The sequence below is a fragment of the Pocillopora verrucosa genome, chromosome 9 (assembly GCF_036669915.1).
Source record: "Pocillopora verrucosa isolate sample1 chromosome 9, ASM3666991v2, whole genome shotgun sequence".
Taxonomy (NCBI): Eukaryota; Metazoa; Cnidaria; class Anthozoa; order Scleractinia; family Pocilloporidae; genus Pocillopora; species Pocillopora verrucosa.
Window position 1 is genome coordinate 10824740 of NC_089320.1, and position 22401 is coordinate 10847140.

At 36.6% G+C, this 22401-nt stretch overlaps 3 protein-coding genes across 4 annotated transcripts; all 3 read left to right on the plus strand.

Moving 5' to 3' along the window:
* Positions 1 to 386: 386 nt before the first annotated feature.
* Positions 387 to 5458, plus strand: LOC131793836 (uncharacterized protein C1orf50 homolog). The gene is made up of 4 exons (XM_059111325.1): positions 387 to 527; positions 2049 to 2251; positions 2787 to 2927; positions 4476 to 5458. The coding sequence occupies exons 1-4, from the start codon at positions 506 to 508 to the stop codon at positions 4740 to 4742; spliced, it is 633 nt and encodes a 210-aa protein (XP_058967308.1). The 5' UTR covers positions 387 to 505; the 3' UTR covers positions 4743 to 5458.
* A 2825-nt stretch (positions 5459 to 8283) lies between these two features.
* LOC131793818 (6-phosphogluconate dehydrogenase, decarboxylating) lies at positions 8284 to 18076 on the plus strand. The gene is made up of 18 exons (XM_059111302.2): positions 8284 to 8398; positions 8638 to 8671; positions 8784 to 8825; positions 10489 to 10549; positions 11320 to 11438; positions 11931 to 11996; positions 12289 to 12407; positions 13395 to 13461; positions 13731 to 13799; positions 14334 to 14399; positions 14734 to 14859; positions 14960 to 15023; positions 15104 to 15234; positions 15755 to 15888; positions 16557 to 16656; positions 17082 to 17173; positions 17352 to 17382; positions 17713 to 18076. Exons 1-18 carry the CDS (start codon positions 8385 to 8387, stop codon positions 17830 to 17832), a joined length of 1455 nt encoding a protein of 484 aa, XP_058967285.2. The 5' UTR covers positions 8284 to 8384; the 3' UTR covers positions 17833 to 18076.
* A 232-nt stretch (positions 18077 to 18308) lies between these two features.
* On the plus strand, positions 18309 to 22192 carry LOC131793820 (uncharacterized). 2 transcript variants are annotated; one of them, XM_066172171.1, is made up of 3 exons: positions 18309 to 19295; positions 20273 to 20320; positions 20669 to 22192. In XM_066172171.1, the coding sequence occupies exons 1-3, from the start codon at positions 18943 to 18945 to the stop codon at positions 21678 to 21680; spliced, it is 1413 nt and encodes a 470-aa protein (XP_066028268.1). In that variant the 5' UTR covers positions 18309 to 18942; the 3' UTR covers positions 21681 to 22192. The 2 variants fall into 2 exon arrangements, with proteins under 2 accessions (XP_066028268.1, XP_058967286.1); XM_059111303.2 differs by lacking the exon at positions 20273 to 20320.
* The last annotated feature ends 209 nt before the right edge of the window (positions 22193 to 22401 follow it).

Consider the following 22401-nt stretch of genomic DNA (forward strand, 5'->3'; position numbering starts at 1 on the left):
AGCGCGGCAATAGGACAAAAGTTAAGGGAACAGATTACACACTCAAGGAATAGGCGGAAGCGAGTAAACGGCAAAGAACTACTTTTCTGAACAGACTAAGTTGTAGTTGAAGTTTAAAAAGTTATTAATAAATTGGCAATAGAAACAGTTTTTCCGACTAATTTGAGAAAGTGAGGGAAAGGGGAGGAACGCTTATTCGAGGGAGGTGCCTTTTTGACATTTTGGCCAAAAGGGTAGGTGTTTATTCGGGGGAGGACACTTTTTCTGGCGTGGGCAACTATTCGAGGAAACACGGTAAAATTTGTTAATCTACTATATGACGGCTACACCACAAATATTATGTGCCAAAATTGTACAGCGGTGATTAGAGCCCAGCTTCCTAGAGTGTAAGGAAAATCACTGAAGTCTTCATTGCGTAAGAAAGAAGCCGAAGTCTCCTATCCTTCAGTTGGGTTGTGGCATCATTTAGACGTTTTTTAGCGTTTTATTGGAGTATTTCCTTGCTATGGATGATCCTGCAGTGTTGGGTGAGTATTTCAACGGAAATTACAAACGTATTGGGGCCTTGACATTTCCGGGAAGTAAAGTTTTCGAAATCATGTTTGTATTTGGTGTCATCGTAACACTTACAAAAAAGATTCACCAAAAGCCACTGTATTTGTTCGGAAAACAGTGGACAGTTTTTGTTTTTTTAACACAAACCAGGAGCCATGTACAATGTGACAATTGTTTTAAGCCTAAGTGATGCTTAAAAATCTAGGGTCAAAAACCTGTGACGTAACATTTTATTTCATTCACATTGTGTAATTAAGATTAGGGGTACCTTAAGAGACAAAATATACAGTCCGTATACAGAGTAAATTGTTTTTACGCGAGTTTCTTATAACCAGATAAACCACCCCTCTGGAATCAGCACAGGGACCGTGTGTTTTTCATCTCTGTGAGGATAGCGAAGACGAGTACTAATCCTGTTTTACTCATGAATTTTTAGAAAAATTCACGCTTGATGTATACTTAAATCAGCATTTCATGTGTCGCAAGGTTAGAAGGGAGAAGTTCAAATTTCTTTCCTTGTGTGTGAGGTTTCAGGAAATCTTAAGGTTTTCACAAAATGGAAGAAAAAATTCATTGATTACATCGTACATTTCAGGGGGCAAATTATACCTCACACTGGTTCACAAATTCATAAATTTAAACATCACATATTTATTTTGGCCTTAATCAGACATCACATGTAATTGTTTGTCACCTTCCTCAGTGAGATGGAATATTCTAATATATGCCCTTCAGAGGGGACCTAATCAGACAACATGTGTTTACTGGAAAAAAAGAACCAAAATAGTAGATACACTTCTCCCTTACCAGTGATACTGTGGTTTATACCTTAAGGTGAAAGATTCACACCCTTTTTTCCTTTTTTTTTTTAGTATAATTGTAGAGATTGTACCAACTGGTTTCATCATTTTATTTTCACAACTCTGTTCACCTCTGGAGAAAAAAATTGTTCAAAACCCAACATATTTTCACAGTTATAAGAGTTAATGACAAGCTAAAACTGCTAGCTTGTCGGCCATCTTTAGCCACTAACTTTAACCTCATTTTATCATAAGTGCTAATTATGCAATTATTGAAAAACCATCAAAGAAATTTTTATCACAGCTATTCCCAAGTTTTAAATAACAGGTTTATATCTGTGAATTGACTCCATATTCAGATTGTGCCATTAGGTTTGCAAACTTTGCAAAATGCTTGAGATATTTTTACAGAACAGGTTCCAGTCTTGTATCCAATCTGACGAAACAACATAACATTTACAATGATCTACCTTCCTATTATTTCTTAGCCCTTTCTCTCTGAATTTGGTGTTAAATCAAACAATATCTGTGAATAGATAACTTTCTCTATTCTCATCAACCTTCTCATCAACCTTCTGCTCAAAACTGTATTGGAACTGTAAAGCAAAATTCTGTTTTGATCCACCCTGGGTGTGAAAGCCCTGTATTTTTTGGCACATTGAGTACTGATCACTCAAACATTTGTATTGTCAGCACTCACTCCCCATACTGTTGATGACCCTGAGTCAGCAGCTACCAAGCAGCTTGTAAACCCTGACCGTGTTCACAGACATGGTGATCCATACGACTTGGTGGTGTTAGCCCAAGAAGTACAAAAAGCAGATCAGTTTGTCAGGTGTGCTGCAAGTAATAAACTGATATTGATTGCAGAGCAGATCCGTCATCTTCAGGAACAAGTAAGGTTTCTACAGACTTACATTTTGGAATTTATTTTCTATTTGTCTTCTAGATTTTTCAACAAACTTAGCAGGGGATATCTCTTTAAACATGTTACTAGTAATCAAAAGTATGTAATGACCATAAATCCTTAGTGACATGTATGGTTCATGCTTTTCTTCAGTTCTTTTATTTTTCTAACTCTCTTCCCCCCCTCCTCTTTCCTACTCCCTACAAACTTTATTTTGCACCAAATGAGTTTTACGTTGTTGCTATTGTTATAGAACGTCTGCATTGTTAGTGTACAATCATTAAGATATGGAAGACTTTTGAGGGCCAATTTTGATGATTTTTTTTTCATCTCAAGCTAAGCATTATTATTTTAACTATTGTTTCCAAGATACAGTTATCAAAGAGTAATGTGTGATGTTAAGAGTAGTATTTCTGGATGCTTCATTGAAACAAAAACAAAATGCAGTTGTGCTTGTATGGAATTTTTTTTTTCATGGATTCCCTCAATCAAACAGTAAAAAATGTGCTAAACCTTTTTTTCAGGCAAGGAAAGTTTTAGAAGAAACAAAAAGGGATGCAGAACTTCACCATGCTGCTTGTAACTTCAAGAAAAGACCAGGCCAAATGTATTACTTGTATAGACGAAGTAATGGAACAACATACTTCTCCATTCTATCACCAAAGGTAACAAGACTACATTACACTCTCAAAGGATTATGTGTAGGAAAACATAACTAAAGTATAGACATTCTTGTGAATTAAATTTCAATTCTGAATTTTTTTCTGGCACTAGATTATCCAACCACAACTCTAAGAATTTTTTTCCATGAGCCCAAAGCTAGTGTAGGCAAGGTTGCACTTAGGAGAGTGCTGGTCAGCTGTTTCCTGCATATTTGTGGAGTAGTTATATCCAATCTCTCTGTCAGAGGTCAAACAATCTTGTCCACTGTGCTGTCTTGTCTTGAGTTGCAGTGAAAGCCATTTGTTCCTCACCCCACCTTTCCTATGGCAAATTAGGGAATTGTTGGAGATTGCTTAACCCTTTGACACCAAGGAGTGACTAGCATCTATTTAACAAATAGATTCCAAGTTGCCATGTGTCTCTTCAGTAATAGATCACAGAGGATGTCAAAATGTGGTAAGGACAAAAAAGTGGCACACAAGGCACAGCAGAGTGTGTCACTGATGTTCTTACCACATTTTGTTGTCCTCTGTGATCTATTACTGAACAGACACATGGCAACTTGGAATCTATTTGTTTTGTATAATAAAGAATTAAAATATACAGAAAGAAAGTTTTAATGATGACATCAACTATATGTCTGTCCTCCAATAGATCATAAGTGAGAACCAATCAGAATGTGTGCATAACTGAGCTTATTATATAATTTGTCCTGACAACATTGCTCCTGAATCAAAAGTCCGGTCACAAGAGTAAAAGGAAATGATCATCTGATAAAGAAGCTCTTGATTGTTAAACAAATTCTCCTTGTCAGAACCACAAGAAATGTATAGAGAACAGTATGGAGAATATGCATACTGTTGGTAGGGTGTAAAGGGTTATTTAATCAATATGTTGAGGAAAGCACTGATATCTTAGGTATGTAGCAAGCATATCATAAACTGTAGATGATTGTGGATTATTCCACATTAAATATTTGATTAACTGACTCCATGTTGCCATTGATCTGTTCAGTGTAAGATCACAAATGACATAAAAATTTGGTGAAAAATAATAAGTGACTCACATGACACAGTGGAGTGTATGGCTGATGCTCTTACCACACATTTAAGCTTTCTGTGATTTGTTACTGAATAGAGACATGGCAAATGGAAGCTATTTGTTGATATGATTTAGGAAAAGAAAATTATTAATGATGATGTTATCTGTGATACATATATCCTCGAACAGATCAGAATTAAGAACCAATCAAAATGCAGGTTCTATCAACCCCTAACTCCCATTAGTGACCAAGACAGAATTTCTCCTTACAACATCAATACAATGTCAACCAGATAAGTGATAAGAATAAAGAGAAATATCCACTTAGGGATATTTAGTTGATCCAACACAAGATTCTCTGAACTGGGAGTTAAAGGGTAAACAAATTGATTTCATGTTGTTGTGCATCTGTTCAGTTGTAGATCACAAATAATATCAAAATGTGGTAAGAATTAAAAAACATTCATAATTGATCATTACAAGTTTTTTTTTCTTTTTTTTTACCACAGGAATGGGGCTCAAGCTGTCCACACGAGGCCTTGGGAGCCTATCGGCTTGAAGCAGACATGTCTTGGACAAAGGCTGAAGATGTAGAGCGACGCAGCAAAGACATTGCTATGGTTGATCATCTACTTTCACAAGAAGTTCCAGCAATTGAATATGTTTTACCTGCACATGACAACAATGGATTTTCAACCAAGCCAGCTATTAAACACAAGACTGTGATTGAAGATGTCAGCAACCAGGCAGATCCAATCGTGGAAGAACCACACTAAAGCACAGGTGGTATTTTGACAGAAGACATTTAATTACAAGCTTTTAAGGACATGACAATGAAAGAAGGGCAGACACTTAGAGTAAGGATTTAATTTTTGACAATGATGACTATGCCTAGTGGAGCATAGGTGTGGAAGAGACTGGAAAAATATTCAGAAACATTTTAAGTGTGAGGTCCATTTTGAAATTACTCCTGAGTTCTTCAGCTGGGGGTCCTGTCTTCATCTGTGGAAGCTTCTGCAGTGGAAACTGCTATGTTATTTGCAAATATTTGGTAAACAAATTGATAGAAACCCATTAACCTGTTACAGAAGCAAAGAATGGCTTAGGTGTCCAATCACGGGTATCTAACAAGTTTTCATTGACCAGCACAATGGTTATTTGCTACTTCAACAGCAGATACAATAAAAGTCATCAAATCAAGAATTTGATTATATACATAATTAATGCTTTTAGAATCCAATTGATGGTTTTCAGTTTGCTCTGAAGTCTAAATAAACAGAAGACCTTGATTGGATACTAAATGTAAATCGCCTGTTACCCTTGGTCAGTTCACAGGATTAGCTGTGATTCACTGGAGGGCTTCCCCTTGTACTTTTTTCGGTAGCTCACAAGGAACTTATCCGTCAACAGTCTTATGTTTATCAGTCCGTAACATGCAGTAACAATTGTATTGAATTAGAAACATAAAATGGTGATACTTGTAGAAAATCTATTTTGTTTTTTACTTTTAAATTACAATTTATCTCTTTCTCTCCCCTCTTTCTATTATTTTTGTATTCGCGCGCGGGGCGCGTGATTTCACAAATTAGCTGATCACGTCAAAAAGCCGTAACCTTGACATTGAAAACTGACATGGACGTTTTACGCGTACTTTGCTGTTTATTTCACGGGGTTGATATAAGTCGTTCTGATCTTTCGTTCGCGAAAATTTATTACCCTTTTGTTTGGGATTTTAGGAAGTTCGGAAGATTTTGTTTCAACCAAATGTTGTGGTTTATTTAACAAGTTTAATACATATATTTTTACCGAGTTTGGAGTCCGGCATCTTTTTTCGTAAATGGATTTTTAACATGGTGCTGTTTGCTCAACGAACGTACAACATTCAATAAGAAATAGTTCCGAAGAATAACTTGTTTTACTCATGGCCGAAGAAAAAAATATTTATTTTGTCAGAACCTTGTGCACGGTAACATTAGAATCCATATTCCCCATACTCTTCTCTGGAAATATCTTAAGGCTCTAACGAGGAGAATTTGTCCAACAATCATAGCATCCGAGATTGGCGATTATTTCCTTTATTCTCATGATCTTAATGATTAGTTCAGAAGTGTTGCTGTAAGAAGAAATTGTGCGCCTTTTTTTTTTCTCTTTTTTTTAGTTTTGTTTGTTTTTTTGTTTGTTTTGTTTTGTTTTGTTTTTGTTTGTTTTCTTGTTACTTTAATGTCGCGAGCTTCCTCTGTTGTCACTTCCTTGTCACTAAAGTGTCGCGCGCTCTCTTTGTTCCTGTTTGCTTGTTACTTAAGTATCTCGCACTCGTCTTACATTTGATTCTCTTTTGATTGTTTTACGTTAGTGTCGAGCGCTCTCTTTGTTTTGCATCTGATTCTCTTTTTGCTCGACTTACGTCAGTGTCGCGCGCTATCTTTGTTCGTTTGAATGTTTCGTAAGTGCTGCGTGTTCTGTTTGTATTGTGTTTGATTGTTACGTTAGTGTCGCGCGCTCTCTTTGTTTTACATTTGATTCTCTTTGCTCGATTTACGTCAGTGTCGCGCGCTATCTTTGTTTCGTTTGAATGTTTTGTAAGTGTTGCGTGTTCTGTTTGTATTGTGTTTGATTGTTACGTTGGTTCCGCGCGCTTTAAGTATCACCCTTGGTTGTGTAGCACACTCTATGATTTGTGTTGGCATATTAATGTAGCGCACTTTCTGAATCATGTTTAACTGAGTGTTGTGCAGTCTGCTGTCGTTACGTTGGTGGTGTGCACTTCCTTTGTGTTTGATCGTCAACTTTCGCGATCTGTTTGTGCCTTGCTTGATTGAAACGGTGGTGATGCAAGCTCCCTTTGTTTCTCCTGTCGTAATGGCAGTGATGTGTTCTGTTTTTGTTTCATATTTGCCTGTTAGATTAGTGATGTGCCCTTTGTTCATTCTGTGGATTCTGTGGTTGATGGTTACGTTAGTGATGCGCGCTCTCTTAGCTATGTTTGATCGTTACCTTCCAGAGTTGCATGTGCGGTACTTTCGTGTTGTTAGTGATAAACGTCATATTGTTTGTCTTCGATTTCCTCGATGGTAAAGTGCGATCACCCGGTGCCGGCCTTTTATTCTCTTGCATTCCTTGACTCTTAGAACGTTTTACTATAGTTGTTACAGGTGGGTACGGAGAGAACTGTTAGAGATCAAGGAAAACGTGATAAACCGACTGAAAAAAAAGGCCATCCCCTTTTTTTCCGTTTAGCGTCGAATGCGTTTTCTGATATTGGGTCGGTCGGTCAGATTGAAAAAAAAAACCGAAAAAACGAAAGAAGTCTCTGAATGGGAGGCCTGGTACCCCAGCATCATTGCTGTGGAGCCTGGAAACAACAAGACATGAACCCAAAATCAATATGGCGGAAACGTTGGTAGGTGTTAATGTATTATAAAGACAACGTGGGAAAATTGATCAACCACCGAAACTCCTATGCGGCATGCCATGGCGATGAGGATGACGTTTAAAGTTATCATTAATATCTCAGTGGATTAACATCGAGGATGACGATAAAAGTTAATATTTACGTACTTGGATTCACAAAATGCACAATATACTGTAAAAAATGTTCCTGTTTTTTTTCCTGTTTTTCTCTGAACTGTTGCTATGCTCATTTTTCAGATTTGAAGAATGATTTTAAGTGAAAAATTGTTTAACTACGTCGTTACCTTTTTCTTTTTATTTTGAAAATCATATTTTGAAAATATCAAAAATTTGGGTCGGTCGGACGACACTAAACGGGGAAAATAAAGAGGATGGAAAAAGAAAGGAATCAAAGGAAGAGAGAAATTTTGAAAAAGAGAGAGACAAGGATTTAACATTTTTAAAAGCATTTAAAAAAACAGACAATTTTCCTGAGTATCGCAAAAATCAGGGTGATATAAAATATTTTCCTTCTTTTCTCTTCCTTATAATTTCAAAGAGATCTCTTTAAGAGGTATGGGTAATAATTATGTGCTGCAAAGATAGGTAACATAGTAAATGAAACGATGCCTGGTCATATCAGAAGAAACATTAGCTGGTGGTGATCGGCACGAGATAAGAGAATTATGACTGACTTCACATGCATCTCACATGGTATTAAAAATCATCAGTTGTTCTGATGTACAGTACAATGTTTAACTTATAACCAGCGTAATTTTCTGATATTCTTGTTCAAACGAGGCAGAAGTCTTATTCAAACTTGATCCTACACTAGAAGTCAGAGTAAAACTACTCAGTTGATATTTTCCCGCTTCGTTGCACAAGCTACAGTCTAAAAGAATTTGATTGGTGTAACGCGGTCATTAAATACCTCCAGGTTAATAAATATTGATGTGATGTAACCACCCTTTTCAGCACTTGCTGTGCACATCCTAGTCTCAAGCGCCTGGTAATCACTGTAAAGAAACATGGCTGAACAAAAGTGAGTGAATATTTCTGCTTCTTTACTCGTTATTCCCGACGAAAAGTTTCGACATCACTGTAAACTAATCGTGTTATGAGCCCGTGATCTTCAATAACTATCATCTCGTACTAAAATGGCATTCCATTCGCTCGACGTGGAGCTCTGAGTTCGAAGAGTCTAGCCCAAAGTTGCAAAATGTTAAGACATTGTCAAAATTCTCAACGTCTTTCTGTTCTCTCTTCTCATTTGCATCGCAGGGCAGACATAGCTTTGATCGGTTTGGCTGTTATGGTAAGTAAAATTATAGATTCTGAAGTTGTCTTGGTCAATATTTTGTCCAAGCATGATTGTGCAAATTTCGACACAGCTAGTTGAACTCTGAGATTTTCTTCTTATCTTTTAGGGTCAAAACCTGATCCTAAACATGAACGATCATGGATTTGTGGTAAGTTTTACTTCTTAATTTGCTAAAAGTTTATGACTGCTCAAGTTTAAGTGAGTTTTGAAAATTTAGGATTGCATGACATCAATTTATTCGTGTGCTTTTAATAATTATTTTTTCTTTGTTCTTAGTCTTTGTAATTTATTATAATATTTACGCTAAGCGCTAAACATTTATTCTTTCGATGTTTTGGAGTTATGTAGGTATGTCTTGCTCGTATTTGCAGGAGTTTCAAGTAAACTTTTAGTTCAAAATCTTCCATTTTAGAAAAACAGATCATTCTCGCTTCACTGGTTACACATCACTATCATTGCTTTTTTCCTTGTTCAACTTAGCTTTACGTCATGTTGCAATGAAAAGAACAAGGCAGTCTGACTCTTTGACCTGTGGTTTCCCTTAATATCAACATCAGTTGGAAAGATATATAGATAGCCAATCACATGATAGCAATCAATGGCACACTTTCGAGCCATTGTTTTTTTTTCCTGTGTTAGGTCCAATATTTTACACCTAGTTGAATTGAATATTTGCAGACAAGGAGGCTTTGCAAAATGACATAGTGAAAATTATTTGTTTGGTAATTTGACATTTTGTGGTTTCTTCTTGTTACATATCAAACTAAAATTAATTCAGTGATATTAATAGATAATGATAGATAATGATATTCAATGATATGAATAGAAGAACTTGATAACTCCTTAACTGTATTTTCCCTGTATGGCTAATTGAAAGCAAGTCAGTGACCATTCCCTCAGACTTGATCAGTTTTAACTATATAAACTCAATGGATCTTGTCTATGCAAAGTAGTCAAATTTAGGTACCATTGCATATTGGCATATTATGTTTAGGAACTTTTTGAGACAGTTAGTTTTTGCATATAAATTAGAGGGCTCTCTATGAATTTGAAATGATACAAAATACAGTCACCAATTTTCTCTTCACTTGGAAGCCTAAACAGAATGCCTCTTTTAATTTTCTATCTACAAACCCTTAGGGAATTTTTTCCTGTTACATAGAAAGTCTTGGTGCTATTTATAAGTATTGAGTGAAAACCATGGCGTGCTTTGTCAATCTTAAAGGGTGGACATCATGCGACATTAGACAATTTCATTACCTATGACTCATAGAGGTCAACAAACATTCACAAAAAGCTGCCAAATAAACAAGGATGTTAAGCATTTACATCAAAGAATAGATGATTGAAAGTAAAACTCTGAATTCTTCTCAATGATTCTATTCTCAGTTTGTAAATATTTGCAATCAGTTAGGAGAACTTAAATGTATGAAGTTAAAACAGGCATGGATGGAGAATTAATGAAGATTAAAGCTTACTTAATTCATAAGGGTTAACTTGAAAAACATTTCCTTTCTTTCTCCAAGTTTATTTCAATTTGGATCACTCTTTGTCTAGTATCATTTTGTTTCTTGGAAGTCATCCTTGTTTATTTTAAATTTGTTAATTGGAAAAAAGAAGACAAACTTTGATTAATTTATGAACTATTTTGAATCCATAAATGTGTTTCTTGATAAACAGTAACCAAACAAAAAAGATTTTTTAACAATTTGAAGTAAGGTTATTTTCTTTTCCACAAACAAGTAACATCATTTTACTTTGAATTATACTCATGGAAGATTGATATTTTATTTATTTTCTTTTTTTTTAAGGTCTGTGCCTTTAACAGAACTGTTGAAAAAGTTGACAGATTTTTAGCAAATGAAGCTAAAGGTAATGATTTGATGTAGACATAATCTTTCAAAAACATTGATTTCAATAGGCAGATGCCTTCAACAAAGATTTCTTATGTGCCAGTGAAATTCAGACCAAAGTGCATTTTACAATCATATGGCACTCACTTGATGCAGACATCAGGCACGTATCAGACAGCTACATTTGTGGGTTGGTGTACCTTATGGAAAAGAAAGTTCACCAGAACCTCATTTGATGAATGTTATTGTTTTTTTTTTCTCATGCATGCATGCATATAACTTAAACATTTCATTTAAGTATAGTTAAGTGGAAACTAGTACTTCTATCAATTGTAGATATTCAATTTGGTAGGATGTAAGATATCAAGGATGCATCCAGAAATTTTTGGGAGATGCAGAGGCTTAATAATATGATAAGTTTGCTGGACTCTGGGTCAATAGGTCCAGGTTCAAGACCTTGCCTGGTCATTGTACTTTATTTTTGCCAGCAAACTTTAGGGTAAGTGCGATGAAAATGGTGAACCTTGTGGCAGACAGGTATCCCATCCAGGGGGAGAAGTAGTACTCCTAGTTGCTTCATGCAACAGAAACTAAGATAATGCCACTTGGCTCAGGTACAGACTTTACCCATCCCCTTAAAATTGACTGACCCACACCTGCAGAACCTCCTGTTGTATCTGCCTTGAAAATTTCTTTTATTTGAATTCATTCCCTTGTGTCCCATAACAAATCCTGTGGGATTAGACTTGCTTCTAAACAACTATCATTTGCACACACCACACTCTCCAGGTACGAAAGTCATAGGTGCCAAGTCAATGGAAGATATGGTATCCAAGTTGAAGAAACCAAGACGGGTCATGATGCTGGTTAAAGCTGGTTCTGCTGTGGATGATTTCATTGCACAGCTGGTAAGTTCAGCTGAGCAATAATCCAAGACTAGTTGATTTTCTTATTATTTCTTCATGATTGTGAAAATACACGAGATAAAAGGGTTTTTTTGTCAATTTGGTCTTTTTTTTTCTTTTCATCACCAAGGGTTTGATTTTAACCCTTTAACTCCAGATCAAATTTGTCATTCTCCTTACTGTCAACCATACAATTTTCATAATGTTAGTTCAGAGAATTAAGTATTGGATCAACTAATTATCCACAAATAGATATTTTTTCTTTATTCCCATCACTTATTTGTTTGATATTGTATTGATATTGTAAGGAGAAATTCTGTCTTGGTCACTCATGGGAGTTTAAGGGTTGGTAGTTTTTTTTATATAAAGGTTCATTTTCCTTTAATTGTTTTCATCAAAACAGCATGAAGTTAGTCACTCTATTGAGGCAGGAATGCTACTGCAAATATTATACAACAGAAATTCACATCATGACATCTACTTCTATCTGAATAGGTTCCACTTCTGGAGCCAGGTGACATTATCATTGATGGAGGAAACTCAGAATACAGAGATTCAATTGTAAGTGTTGTTCAACAGACCAAAAAAAATGGACTGAATATAAATTCAGTGACCTTCATTTAATGGAAAAAAGGTTCTTAGCAGCATTTTACCTGTTTTAAAAATGGCACACTTTCTGAGGGCTTAGGTTAGGGAAAAGTACAAGCTTTGTGGAAGGAAAATGTATGAATGTATTTTTGGGCCATATAGAGGCTATGATGTTTTATATGCATCAAACATAAATGGTTGGGGGATATCAATCATTAGCATAGACAAAAACTGGTCTTACTTTTCAAAACTATTTGAAAAACAGAGACGCTGCAAGGAGCTAGAATCCAAAAAATTGTTGTTCGTTGGGAGTGGAGTGAGTGGTGGTGAAGATGGTGCCCGTTATGGTCCTTCTCTTATGCCAGGAGGATCAGATGCAGCATGGTATGTTGTGCACAATATTTGAAATGAACTGATCAAACATGTTATGTCTCATTTGCTAGAGACTTTCACATTGCACAAAAGTAACTCCATCATGCTGTGACAAAGGGCTAACACTTGCAACATCAGCTCTAGAAACTCTTTACAGTGGCTAATTTACATTATTGACTCAGTTGTAAAAAATAAATTATCATGTAATATCCCCCCTGGAGACAAAGAACCACAATTTTTTTAGAAATTTACCCGCCTAGCTTCAACAAAGTGGTGCATTTTGAGAGACTACATTTTTCAAGTTTGTGATATAATTTATATGATTCATGTCATTCCTCTCCATCCCTTGCCTATTCTACCCTATTTGACATCCTTTTACACCAGGAAGCAATATTGTAGTTATAACCTTAACTACTTTACATCATTTGAAGAGCAATTTTATAACTCAAAATATCATGATTCATTAGTTCCCTTCAATTTTCTTTTCTTGCCAACAATTCTCCTGATAGTGTTAGCATAAGTTGGTTATAGAGGCCCTTCTGTATGCCAGTTATTAGATGCTCAATGAGTAGCATGACTTCTGTTTGTCAGCCCTAAGTCAGGTCTGACTAGATGCTCTAGACAACCCTAAAATTTAGGGGTAAACCTCGAGTACATGCAAACCTTACAGGAAACCTGATAGAATGCTGGGGTAGAAGGCATTATCAATTCTGCTGTTCTTAGATTTGATAGTAAGTCATAACACCTGAATTTGCCTCCTCCATTCTTTAACACAGATTACATTGTATTAGCAGCAGTAATTGTTACTATGATCTATAAATGTGATGGCACATTTTAATTTGTTATTTTGTGAAGATATGCAGCATTTTAACTCATCTTCCCATGGCCCAAGGTTGTTGCTAAGCCACATAAAGCTGATCAACCTGATGACTATGTGTTTGTTTGGATATATTGTCCTGAGAATATTAACTGTCTACTGTTTTCTTTTGTGTTCATTAGGGCACACATCAAACCAATCTTTCAGTCAATAGCTGCTAAAGTTGGATCTGAGCCATGCTGTGACTGGGTAAGGGAAACATTTGGATTTTACTGCTTTTGAGTTACATGATACAAGATCATCTTGATGTGTTTTTGTATTTTTATATTGCATAAACCTTAACTTTATCTAACAGTTGGATTGCTCTGATTTTTCCAACCCCCTTGTGTTTAGATGTGGCTATGTAAAAGTTCTCTAAGGCACTACAGCTGTAAGATAACAAATTGAATTACTTGTCTGATCAACCCACCAAAAAATGGGGTAAAAAAATGATTTTTTGTGTGTTTTCATTCTTTCAGGTTGGAGGAGATGGTGCTGGTCACTTTGTCAAAATGGTTCACAATGGTATTGAATATGGAGATATGCAGGTATGTGAAAATTATTATCTTTGTCATTTAGGTGTGTAGATTTTGGATCGCATAGATTCATATTTTTATGAACATAATTGTATTGCTTGTATTTTATCTCATGTGTACTTTTTTTTCACAATATTGCTCCATATCCCATTGATATTTTATCAGGAGCTATTTAGTTGGGCTCTGGTTTCTACTCTTGATTCACTCAGAGTGACAATTTTTAACAATTGACCCCCTTAAGTGAGCAACTAATTTTCTAAAAGGTCAAGAAATTGCCTCCAGTAGAAACCATTATGGTTGGAAAAGTGTTGCAAGTAACCACATACAACTTTGGGGTTTGGTTGTATTTCATGTAATAGAACACTTGCTTTATTTGTAACCTTGACTTAGTCTGTGGTCTGCAAAACCCTTTTGAAGCTTTCAATATTCTCTCAAGGTTAGGATGTCTTGATCCATTATTCTGCCCCTTTGATTTGCTTATTGTCAACATTTAAAAGCTTTCTATTATTTATTCATTCTTTTTTGTTTGCTTTTTGTAATCTGAAGCTGATCTGTGAAGCCTATCACCTCATGAAGAATGCCCTTGGCATGTCAACAGATGAAATGAGCAAGGTTTGTACATCACCTTATGTCAACCTTTTACACCATAATATCAGTATTCATATTCTCCATACTGGTCTCCATACATTTCCCAACATACCGATGAGAAGAATTTCTTAAACTAACAATCCAGAGCTTTTTCAGTATGTGATCATTTCCTCTTAATCTTGTGACCTCAATATGTGATTCAGAGTTGATAATGTAAGGAGAAATTAGATGTCAGTCACAAGGATTCACGAATAAGTAGTCAACAACTGTTGAAGAGATAGATAAAGATTTTCTATTTATTAGAAAACAAACCACACAATGAAGCCACAACAATTAACATGTGCTGTTTGCATGACAGGTCTTTGTGGAATGGAATAAGGGAGAGCTAGACTCATTCTTGATTGAAATTACCAAAGACATTCTTGCCTACAAGGATTCTGACGGCTCCCCTCTGGTTGAAAAAATTAGAGATTCTGCTGGCCAGGTAAAGTGATATTGTTTTGGTACTTTTGTAGCTATTAGATGTGAATACGTGACTAGAATATCTGATCATGGTGACTAACAGTAATTCTTTATTTATTCAGAAAGGAACTGGCAAATGGACAGCAATTTCAGCCTTAGAATATGGAATGCCAGTCACTCTCATTGGTAATTATAAGTTATTTCAAATTTAATTTATTCAGTGTTTCACCTATTTTAAAGAAGTGTTTTCTCTGTGTGTACTATAGGTGAGTCTGTGTTTGCTCGCTGCCTCTCCTCGCTACAGGCAGAGCGTGTTGAAGCCAGTTCACATCTCAAAGGACCTGCTACCTCAAAGCATACAGGAGATAAAAAGGAATTTATTGAACATATCAGAAAGGTAAATTAATAACAAGTGAACCACAGCTTAAAGACAGATGGGTTGTTCTGAGGTGTAAGCTTAACCCATTAATTCCCAAGATCTGATTGCCAATTCTTCCCTCTTGCTGCTACACATTTCCCCCTAAATAAGTTACAAGAATTTGATATTAGATCAAGATAAAAACTTCCACCTGATAAGTTTGAGTATTCTCCAATACTGTAAGGAGAAATTAGATGCTAATCACTCTTAAGTGTCAAAGAGTTAAGTGACTCAAAGTATAGTAACATGACCTGAAGAGAAGGATATGGAAGGATAGCTCCCGGCCAGAAATAACAACACAAGAGGCATGAAGTTGATATTTTGTATGTACGGTATACAAATACAAGCAGATACTTTCCTTTGCGCAAGAGTCAGCCACAACCACACACTTTACATTTTATTCACTCAAAACTTAGTACACCTTAGCAAGGTTCAGCAACTTAAGTGAAAAATAATCTAATTTCTGATTGTAATGAATTTATTTAAATCCATTGAACAGGCTCTGTATGCATCGAAGATTGTGTCCTATGCTCAGGGCTTCATGTTGATGAGGGAGGCAGCCAAAGAGTTTAATTGGACATTGAATTATGGCGGTATTGCTCTCATGTGGAGGGGAGGCTGCATCATAAGGAGGTAAATCCGGCGGTGTGTTCTTGTTTATGAGTCTCTGCGGGTAAATTGATTACTTTTGATATCCTTGTCTTTTTCTGAACATTCGGCTTTGGCAAAAGATTTGTTATAACTACTTGGAGCGCATTTCGATTGAGTATCGTATCCCATCAAAGCAAAGGAAATATTACAAAGAGCTGATGAGAACTTAAAGTATATGGAGCAAACTATCATTCAAGTGATTAAAGAGATTGAAAAGGTGTCTCGTCAGCCATCATAGAGGCAACAAATTGAATTACATTATTCAGTTACAACCTTCAGAGTACTTAGCGTGGGGGAAGGCTCTCTTGTCAAGCAAATCCTTCGAGGTCGTCAAAGGTTTTGAACTGGATGGGGCGGGAGTCTCCGGTTTGCCATAGATAGATGGTAAAGCTCTTACACCAACAAAACCTGAAACCATTACGAATTTGGATTTTTTTTTTGTATCCGCCAGGAGTTGTTGGACTTGCGGAGTAAGATTATCGTAGAGCTTCATGTTCTCTAAAGTGCAATCGGCTGGTAAACCTATTAAAGAAGCTTATCGTTCATGTTGATGTTACTTCCTTCTCAACTAGTGGTACTAAGAAATCTCCCATTTTACCTCGTCACTGTTCACAACCTTTTCAAATTCTCTCTCTTTCGTTTATTTGCAGTGTTTTCCTGGGTAACATCAAGGATGCATTTATCAAGAATCCTTCTCTTCAGAATCTGTTGTTAGACGATTTCTTCAAAGATGCCATTCACAATTGCCAGGTAAGCCATGCACAGCTTCGTTTTTAAATATTCCTTTGACAGCCAATCCGAAAGAAGGACATTTTCGAAAGAGCCAATGAAATCTTTCCGTTGAAACTCGTAACCGGCCTTGAGTGCATGAAAGCGAGAGTGAAAAAAGTTCCATCTGATTGGTTGAGAAGTTGGCGACAGCATTTTAAAGCAGTCTTAGAGCTCATTTGGTCTTACTTAAGCAAAACCATCACATTAACGAATTTCTTTCCCATTTTAAACGTTGCCATCGTTCTAATAAAGACTTAGAACAAATGTTTGAACAATCAAATTTCAAATTTGATGTATTTGAATGTTATAATTCGAATATATGAAGTGTGGCAAGAGATGTGATCAAGGTGACGTGGTTATTTCTTTGGTTAGTTTTCTTGATTGCATTTCTTTCATTTTTGTAGGATTCTTGGCGAAAAGTGGTTGCTGCTGCTGTGACTCTTGGGATACCTACTCCAGCATTCAGCACAGCACTTGCCTTTTACGATGGCTATAGGTAACTTAATTTCTATTCTTATGAATTATAAAGATGATGTGAAGTTAACTTAAGTGATCACCCTTGCTAAATGAAACGTTACTCCTCTTAGATTTAAATCAGTGAAATGCATAAACATTTAGGAACAGAATAAGAAAATCCACAGATAAATATTTTTATGTTTTCATTCTGTTTGCAGATCGGCCCGCCTTCCAGCCAATCTTATTCAGGTAAAGGCTAAATTCTGTGCTAATAGCAATTTATTTTTACGACTTTGTAACGCAAGCAACAAACACATACAATTTTGAACAAGATCACTCAAGTAGACTCACTGATTAAAGAAACAAGAAAAATAATGCTAGTAAAAAGTTCGATAACTGAGATCAAACGTTAGAATCATCAAGCCCTACACACTCCAGTGGTTAAAACTAAAGAAATTTAATGCCACAAGGACTCTCGTACATCCATGGCGATAGGAAATCGTCAAAATTCTCTCTCATTTCCGCTTGCGTTGTAATTCCGCTGATTGTAAAGAAGTTCGTGTTTATTTGTTGTCGCAGGCGCAACGTGACTATTTTGGTGCCCATACTTACGAGTTGCTAAGCAAACCCGGTCATTTTGTGCACACCAACTGGACTGGGCATGGAGGCTCCGTATCCTCAACCACCTACCAGGCCTAATCAGCGAGGGACTCAAAACACGGAGAATGATGAGCGACAAATGGTTTTAATTGTAGCGCCGTAATTTGTCTTTGTTGCAGTCCAGTGAATCATCACTCTCCCATACGTAATTCAGTATTTCAGTGTTAGCTATGAAAAAAAATTTGCAACAGTAGTGTTTTAGAAGTAATTCGCAGCAAGGAATTAAACAGGAGGCTAAAACACCATCAACTGTTAAAGGAAATTAAACATTTGGTTTTCTAAAGGGTGTAATTTATTTGATTTATTAGCCGGCATGGCTGATGTTCTTCCGATTGCAGAATTTTTTTTTGGGATCACTTTCTGAAGGAGCTTAGACACCAGGCTCAATTAGGTAACCAAGCCTTCTGATGATTTGTATACTCTATACTCACCTCCCCCGACTGGTTGAAGTGCGATTGGATGGGGACCGATTTTAAAGTTAGAGTTCACAAAGTACGGAAATAAGGAGAAGGAAAAAGGAAAAAGAAAAAAGAAAAAAGAAAAAAGAAAAAAGAAAAAAGAAAAAAGAAAAAAGAAAAAAGAAAAAAGAAAAAAGAAAAAAGAAAAAGAAAACACTGTTGACGTTTCAAAGTCTTGCTTCTTTCTTCGTTACCTCCGTTGGAAATCTTCTTTACAAGCTCTTTGTCAAACCGTCACCATAGGAACGAGTACTATTTAAAAATTATTCTTGTTACGAATCGCTGATAAATGTTCCAAAATCAATTTATCCGTTCCGAAATACTCCTTTTCTTTTCTTGAAGGTGCTCTTCCATGATTTGTGGCTTGTTCTCGAGCCATGAATTAAAGAAGGAATCGACACACACTGTGATTTCGACGGCCATCGAAAGTTTGATAAGGCTTTTCGCAAGCGCTCCGTGAACAATTTCAGTGTTCTGTATAGCCAAACCAACCCTTATTCGCAAATAAACCAATTACAAGTGACTTAACAGGAATCGTTTCCATGGTTTTTTGCGAGCGACTCGAAAAGAATGTTCTGAGGTTTTTCACAAAGTGGACTGAATGTCGTTAAATCTCTTTAGTAATGCAAATTAGATCGACTCTCTTTGCCGGTGCAGAGAAAGACAGAGATCTAGTCACTTATACTTGCCCATGAAAATGGTTAATAAATACCATTTTCTAGGGATTTCTCTGCAACTTTTTGTTCTATTCTTTTTATATCGGCTTTTCTTCGTAAAGGAAACTGTTATTGTTCATAGCTCAGTGTCGGGAAAGTTTTCCAATCCCCAGACGTTTAAAAGTGACAAAAAATTGCGACAGCGGACGGTGGATTTTACCTGGAATAATATACCACGGAGATCTCGGCCTCCTGAAGATGAAATGCACGAGAAGTGGATTGTTCTTACCACTGTAAACCCACCCACAGCAGATGTTAAGAAGTTAGCGGGTATGAAAGGCTGGAAGGTTGTAGTAGTCGGTGACACAAAAACACCTACGGATTGGAGGTATGTTGTTAATATTTTGTTACTTGGATGATCTGTTCATTTTAAGATTTGTATATTACAATTTTAAACAACAACAACAACAGAGTCAACAGGTGTCTCTAAAGCTAAAAAGACTTAGGAAAAAAATGGTGTTTTTCGTGATAAAATCGGAGTTTGTTGTTCAAATAGGATTTTGTTTCGAAATTAAGAGATCCTCGCAACTAAGAACACTATTGAACTAGTAGTCAAAAATTGGACCTGAAAAAAATTCAGGCCTGTACGGGATTTGAACCCAGGACCTCTGCGATACTGGTGCAGCGCTCTACCAACTAAGCTAACAAGCCAACTGGGAGCTGGTCACTGTGTTAGGTCCAAATAAACCATCCAAGTGATGAATGATGATTTTAGATGTTTTGTGGAAATCTTAACTTTCTTGTTTTGTTAATATATTTTTTTTGTTGTCAAAATCCGTATATTTCTCTTGTACAAAAAAAAACTCTTGATTTCTTTATGAACTGTATCAGCCCTTTTCTTCTTTCTACCGATGAGTTTCCTTTGTCTTGGGCAGAAAAACTCATTTTATTCCCCTCTGTTTCTTCGAGGTTGTGTGACAGTCTGTAAGATTGATTAAATATAGTTGAATTTCAATTCATTCAATTAATCCCATACTGATTTACTGATGTAGAGCAGTTTTCAATTGAATTTCTTTAAATCAAAACCAAATAAAAATAATCACAACAACCAATCATAGCAAAGTTTCGTCATCAGTAGTCGATGAGGACTCAAAGGGACTCGAGGTAAAAACAGGCAAACTACCAAAACTGTGGGAAAACGCAGGCGACTAAGGGATGTTACTAAAGTGTGGATGAGCAGACCGCGGAACCTGCAGAACCATTAATTTTCTGTTTAAAAAAAAATGAAGAGCGCAACTGTTTATTTCCATGCAAACCCTTGCATTTCACCCGTTGCGCAACGTGAACATATTTGCATATTCACAGATCGAGGCTGACTGTAGGAGCTTGGGCATCCTGTGGTTGGACGTCAAGGTAGATAAAAATATATATATTTCCCTCCTGAAGTTATCTTCTTTTTAGCTGGAAACGAACTTTCAATAAGCATCAAGGTCTTTTTGTTTTTAATTTATTTGACTTCTTTTTTTTCACAAAAAAAGTATGGGGTTCAGCAGGTTCCGGGAGTTCCGCGGTTTGCTGATTGGCAGTTTAGTAACACCCACGATCAAGTCACAGTTGGTTTTACTTTGGCGTCTGATTGGTTAGATGCATGGAGTGAGTTTTCTAGACCAATTACAGACCAGAGTAAAGCAAACTCGAAGCAATCCTTGACTTCTTTCTCCACTCAGTTGACTGTGACCTTTCTTTTTTCTATTTTTACAGTTATCCCAATTGTGTTTTCCTCAGCATTGAAAAACAAAAGACTCTAGGGTATCGCATTCATGATTTTCTGCCCTATAACAGTTATGGTCGTAAAAACATCGGCTATCTGTATGCCATCCAACATGGAGCAAAAATCATTTATGAAACAGATGATGACAACTCGCCAGCAAGTGGAGATATTGCTTTCCACCATCAGCTGGAAACTGGTGATTTCTATGTATACAAAACTGATTCTACGGTGGTAAATCCTTATGAACACTTTGGACAGACTACTATTTGGCCAAGAGGGTACCCATTGGAACGCATTGCTGATCGCTCATCACACAACTTCCTCAAATGTAGAGGGGCGGACACATCCATACAACAGGGCGTAGTAAATGGTGACCCGGATGTGGACGCCATATTTCGTTTAACAAGAAAAGACAAAGGTGTAGACTTGAAAGTAGAGTTTGATGCTGACGCACCACCTGTTGTTCTTCCTCCAAACACGATGGCTCCATTCAACTCACAAAACACGCTGTTTTTTAACAAAGCCTTATGGGGCATGTTGTTGCCAATCACCGTATCATTTCGAGTCTGTGATATCTGGCGTGGTTACTGGGCACAGCGGTTGCTATGGGATGTTGGATCGCAGCTGTCGTTTTTCCCACCAAACGCTGTTCAGTTTCGAAATGCTCACAATTATCTTGTTGATTTTATCGAAGAGAAACTACTCTACCATGATGCTGGGCGCTTGGTAGAATTTCTGGTTAAATGGAGATCTGACGAAAACGATTTCTTCAGCAGAGTTTTAGATCTGAGCATAGCAATGGTTCAAGAGGGCTTTTGGAAGACTGATGACGCCTTCTTGACAGAAGCTTGGCTCGCTGATCTGATTAGCGTCGGGTATGAAATGCCAATTTTAAAAAGTTCTCATAAGCCATGTCAAGAAATTATAGGCGAGATTGAGCTTCCCCCGAAAGAACAACCGTCCTCGTATTTACGAGAAGGTGGTGATTTGAAACTTTTATAATCAGGCGGAATTCCTATATTGAAGAAGAGAGATCTAGTTTCGTCTCACGAGTGAAATCATAGAGGCGGTCATTTTTGAGTTCAAGAGCAGCTCATTCCCGTAAATTACTCTCAGCTTCCTTTATTTCTTAGCTTGAGCCCAAAGGATGCAAAATTACTACAGGATAGATGCTAAGGAGCGAAGGAACGACTGTTACCCCCAGAAAGTCAATGTGTTTTTCATTTAAAGTGTTCCGTGCAATGAACTTTGCAAAATAGGGAGCTGAGAACAGTCGATGCTGTTGAAAAATGCATGAAGTTACCTTTTTTGATGGAAAACAGAGGAATTGTTTTTATTACATTTGACTATTATTTTACATGGGAATGATCTTGTCAATCATTAAAGGAAGTTTTGTTATAAAATGGCACGATGTTATATATGGAAATACTGTGATTAGGTTAGTCAGAGATCAAAGGAATCTGACATTTAGAAGTAATGTTTAACGGGTTTTATGCCCAATAGTCTCCTTTGCAGCCTTTCCTTTCAGTGCTACGTAACGGAGGGCGAGTTTTCTTGTCCAGTTACGTTTCCCATTCAAAGGCTTTTTAATTCTTATCATAAAATGTAAACCTTGTGCTTTGTTGTCAGTAGTCCAGTTCAAACTTGAAGATTCAACATATTCTTAGAGGCTCTTTCTGGTATTCTTCTTTCGCACCATAATATTATTACAGATGCATACGAT

Bases quoted from the DNA above. Each gene is read 5' to 3' on its own strand.
- LOC131793836 (XM_059111325.1), top strand. From the start codon at position 506: ATGGATGATCCTGCAGTGTTGG. The intron at 2,252-2,786 runs GTAAGGTTTCTA...CCTTTTTTTCAG, and splicing joins TCCGTCATCTTCAGGAACAA to GCAAGGAAAGTTTTAGAAGA. The intron at 2,928-4,475 runs GTAACAAGACTA...TTTTTACCACAG, and splicing joins TCTCCATTCTATCACCAAAG to GAATGGGGCTCAAGCTGTCC.
- LOC131793818 (XM_059111302.2), top strand. The intron at 11,439-11,930 runs GTAAGTTCAGCT...CTATCTGAATAG, and splicing joins ATGATTTCATTGCACAGCTG to GTTCCACTTCTGGAGCCAGG. The intron at 14,400-14,733 runs GTTTGTACATCA...TTTGCATGACAG, and splicing joins CAACAGATGAAATGAGCAAG to GTCTTTGTGGAATGGAATAA.
- LOC131793820 (XM_066172171.1), top strand. From the start codon at position 18,943: ATGAAAATGGTTAATAAATACCATTTTCTAGGGATTTCTCTGCAACTT. The intron at 19,296-20,272 runs GTATGTTGTTAA...GCATATTCACAG, and splicing joins AAAACACCTACGGATTGGAG to ATCGAGGCTGACTGTAGGAG. The intron at 20,321-20,668 runs GTAGATAAAAAT...CTATTTTTACAG, and splicing joins TCCTGTGGTTGGACGTCAAG to TTATCCCAATTGTGTTTTCC.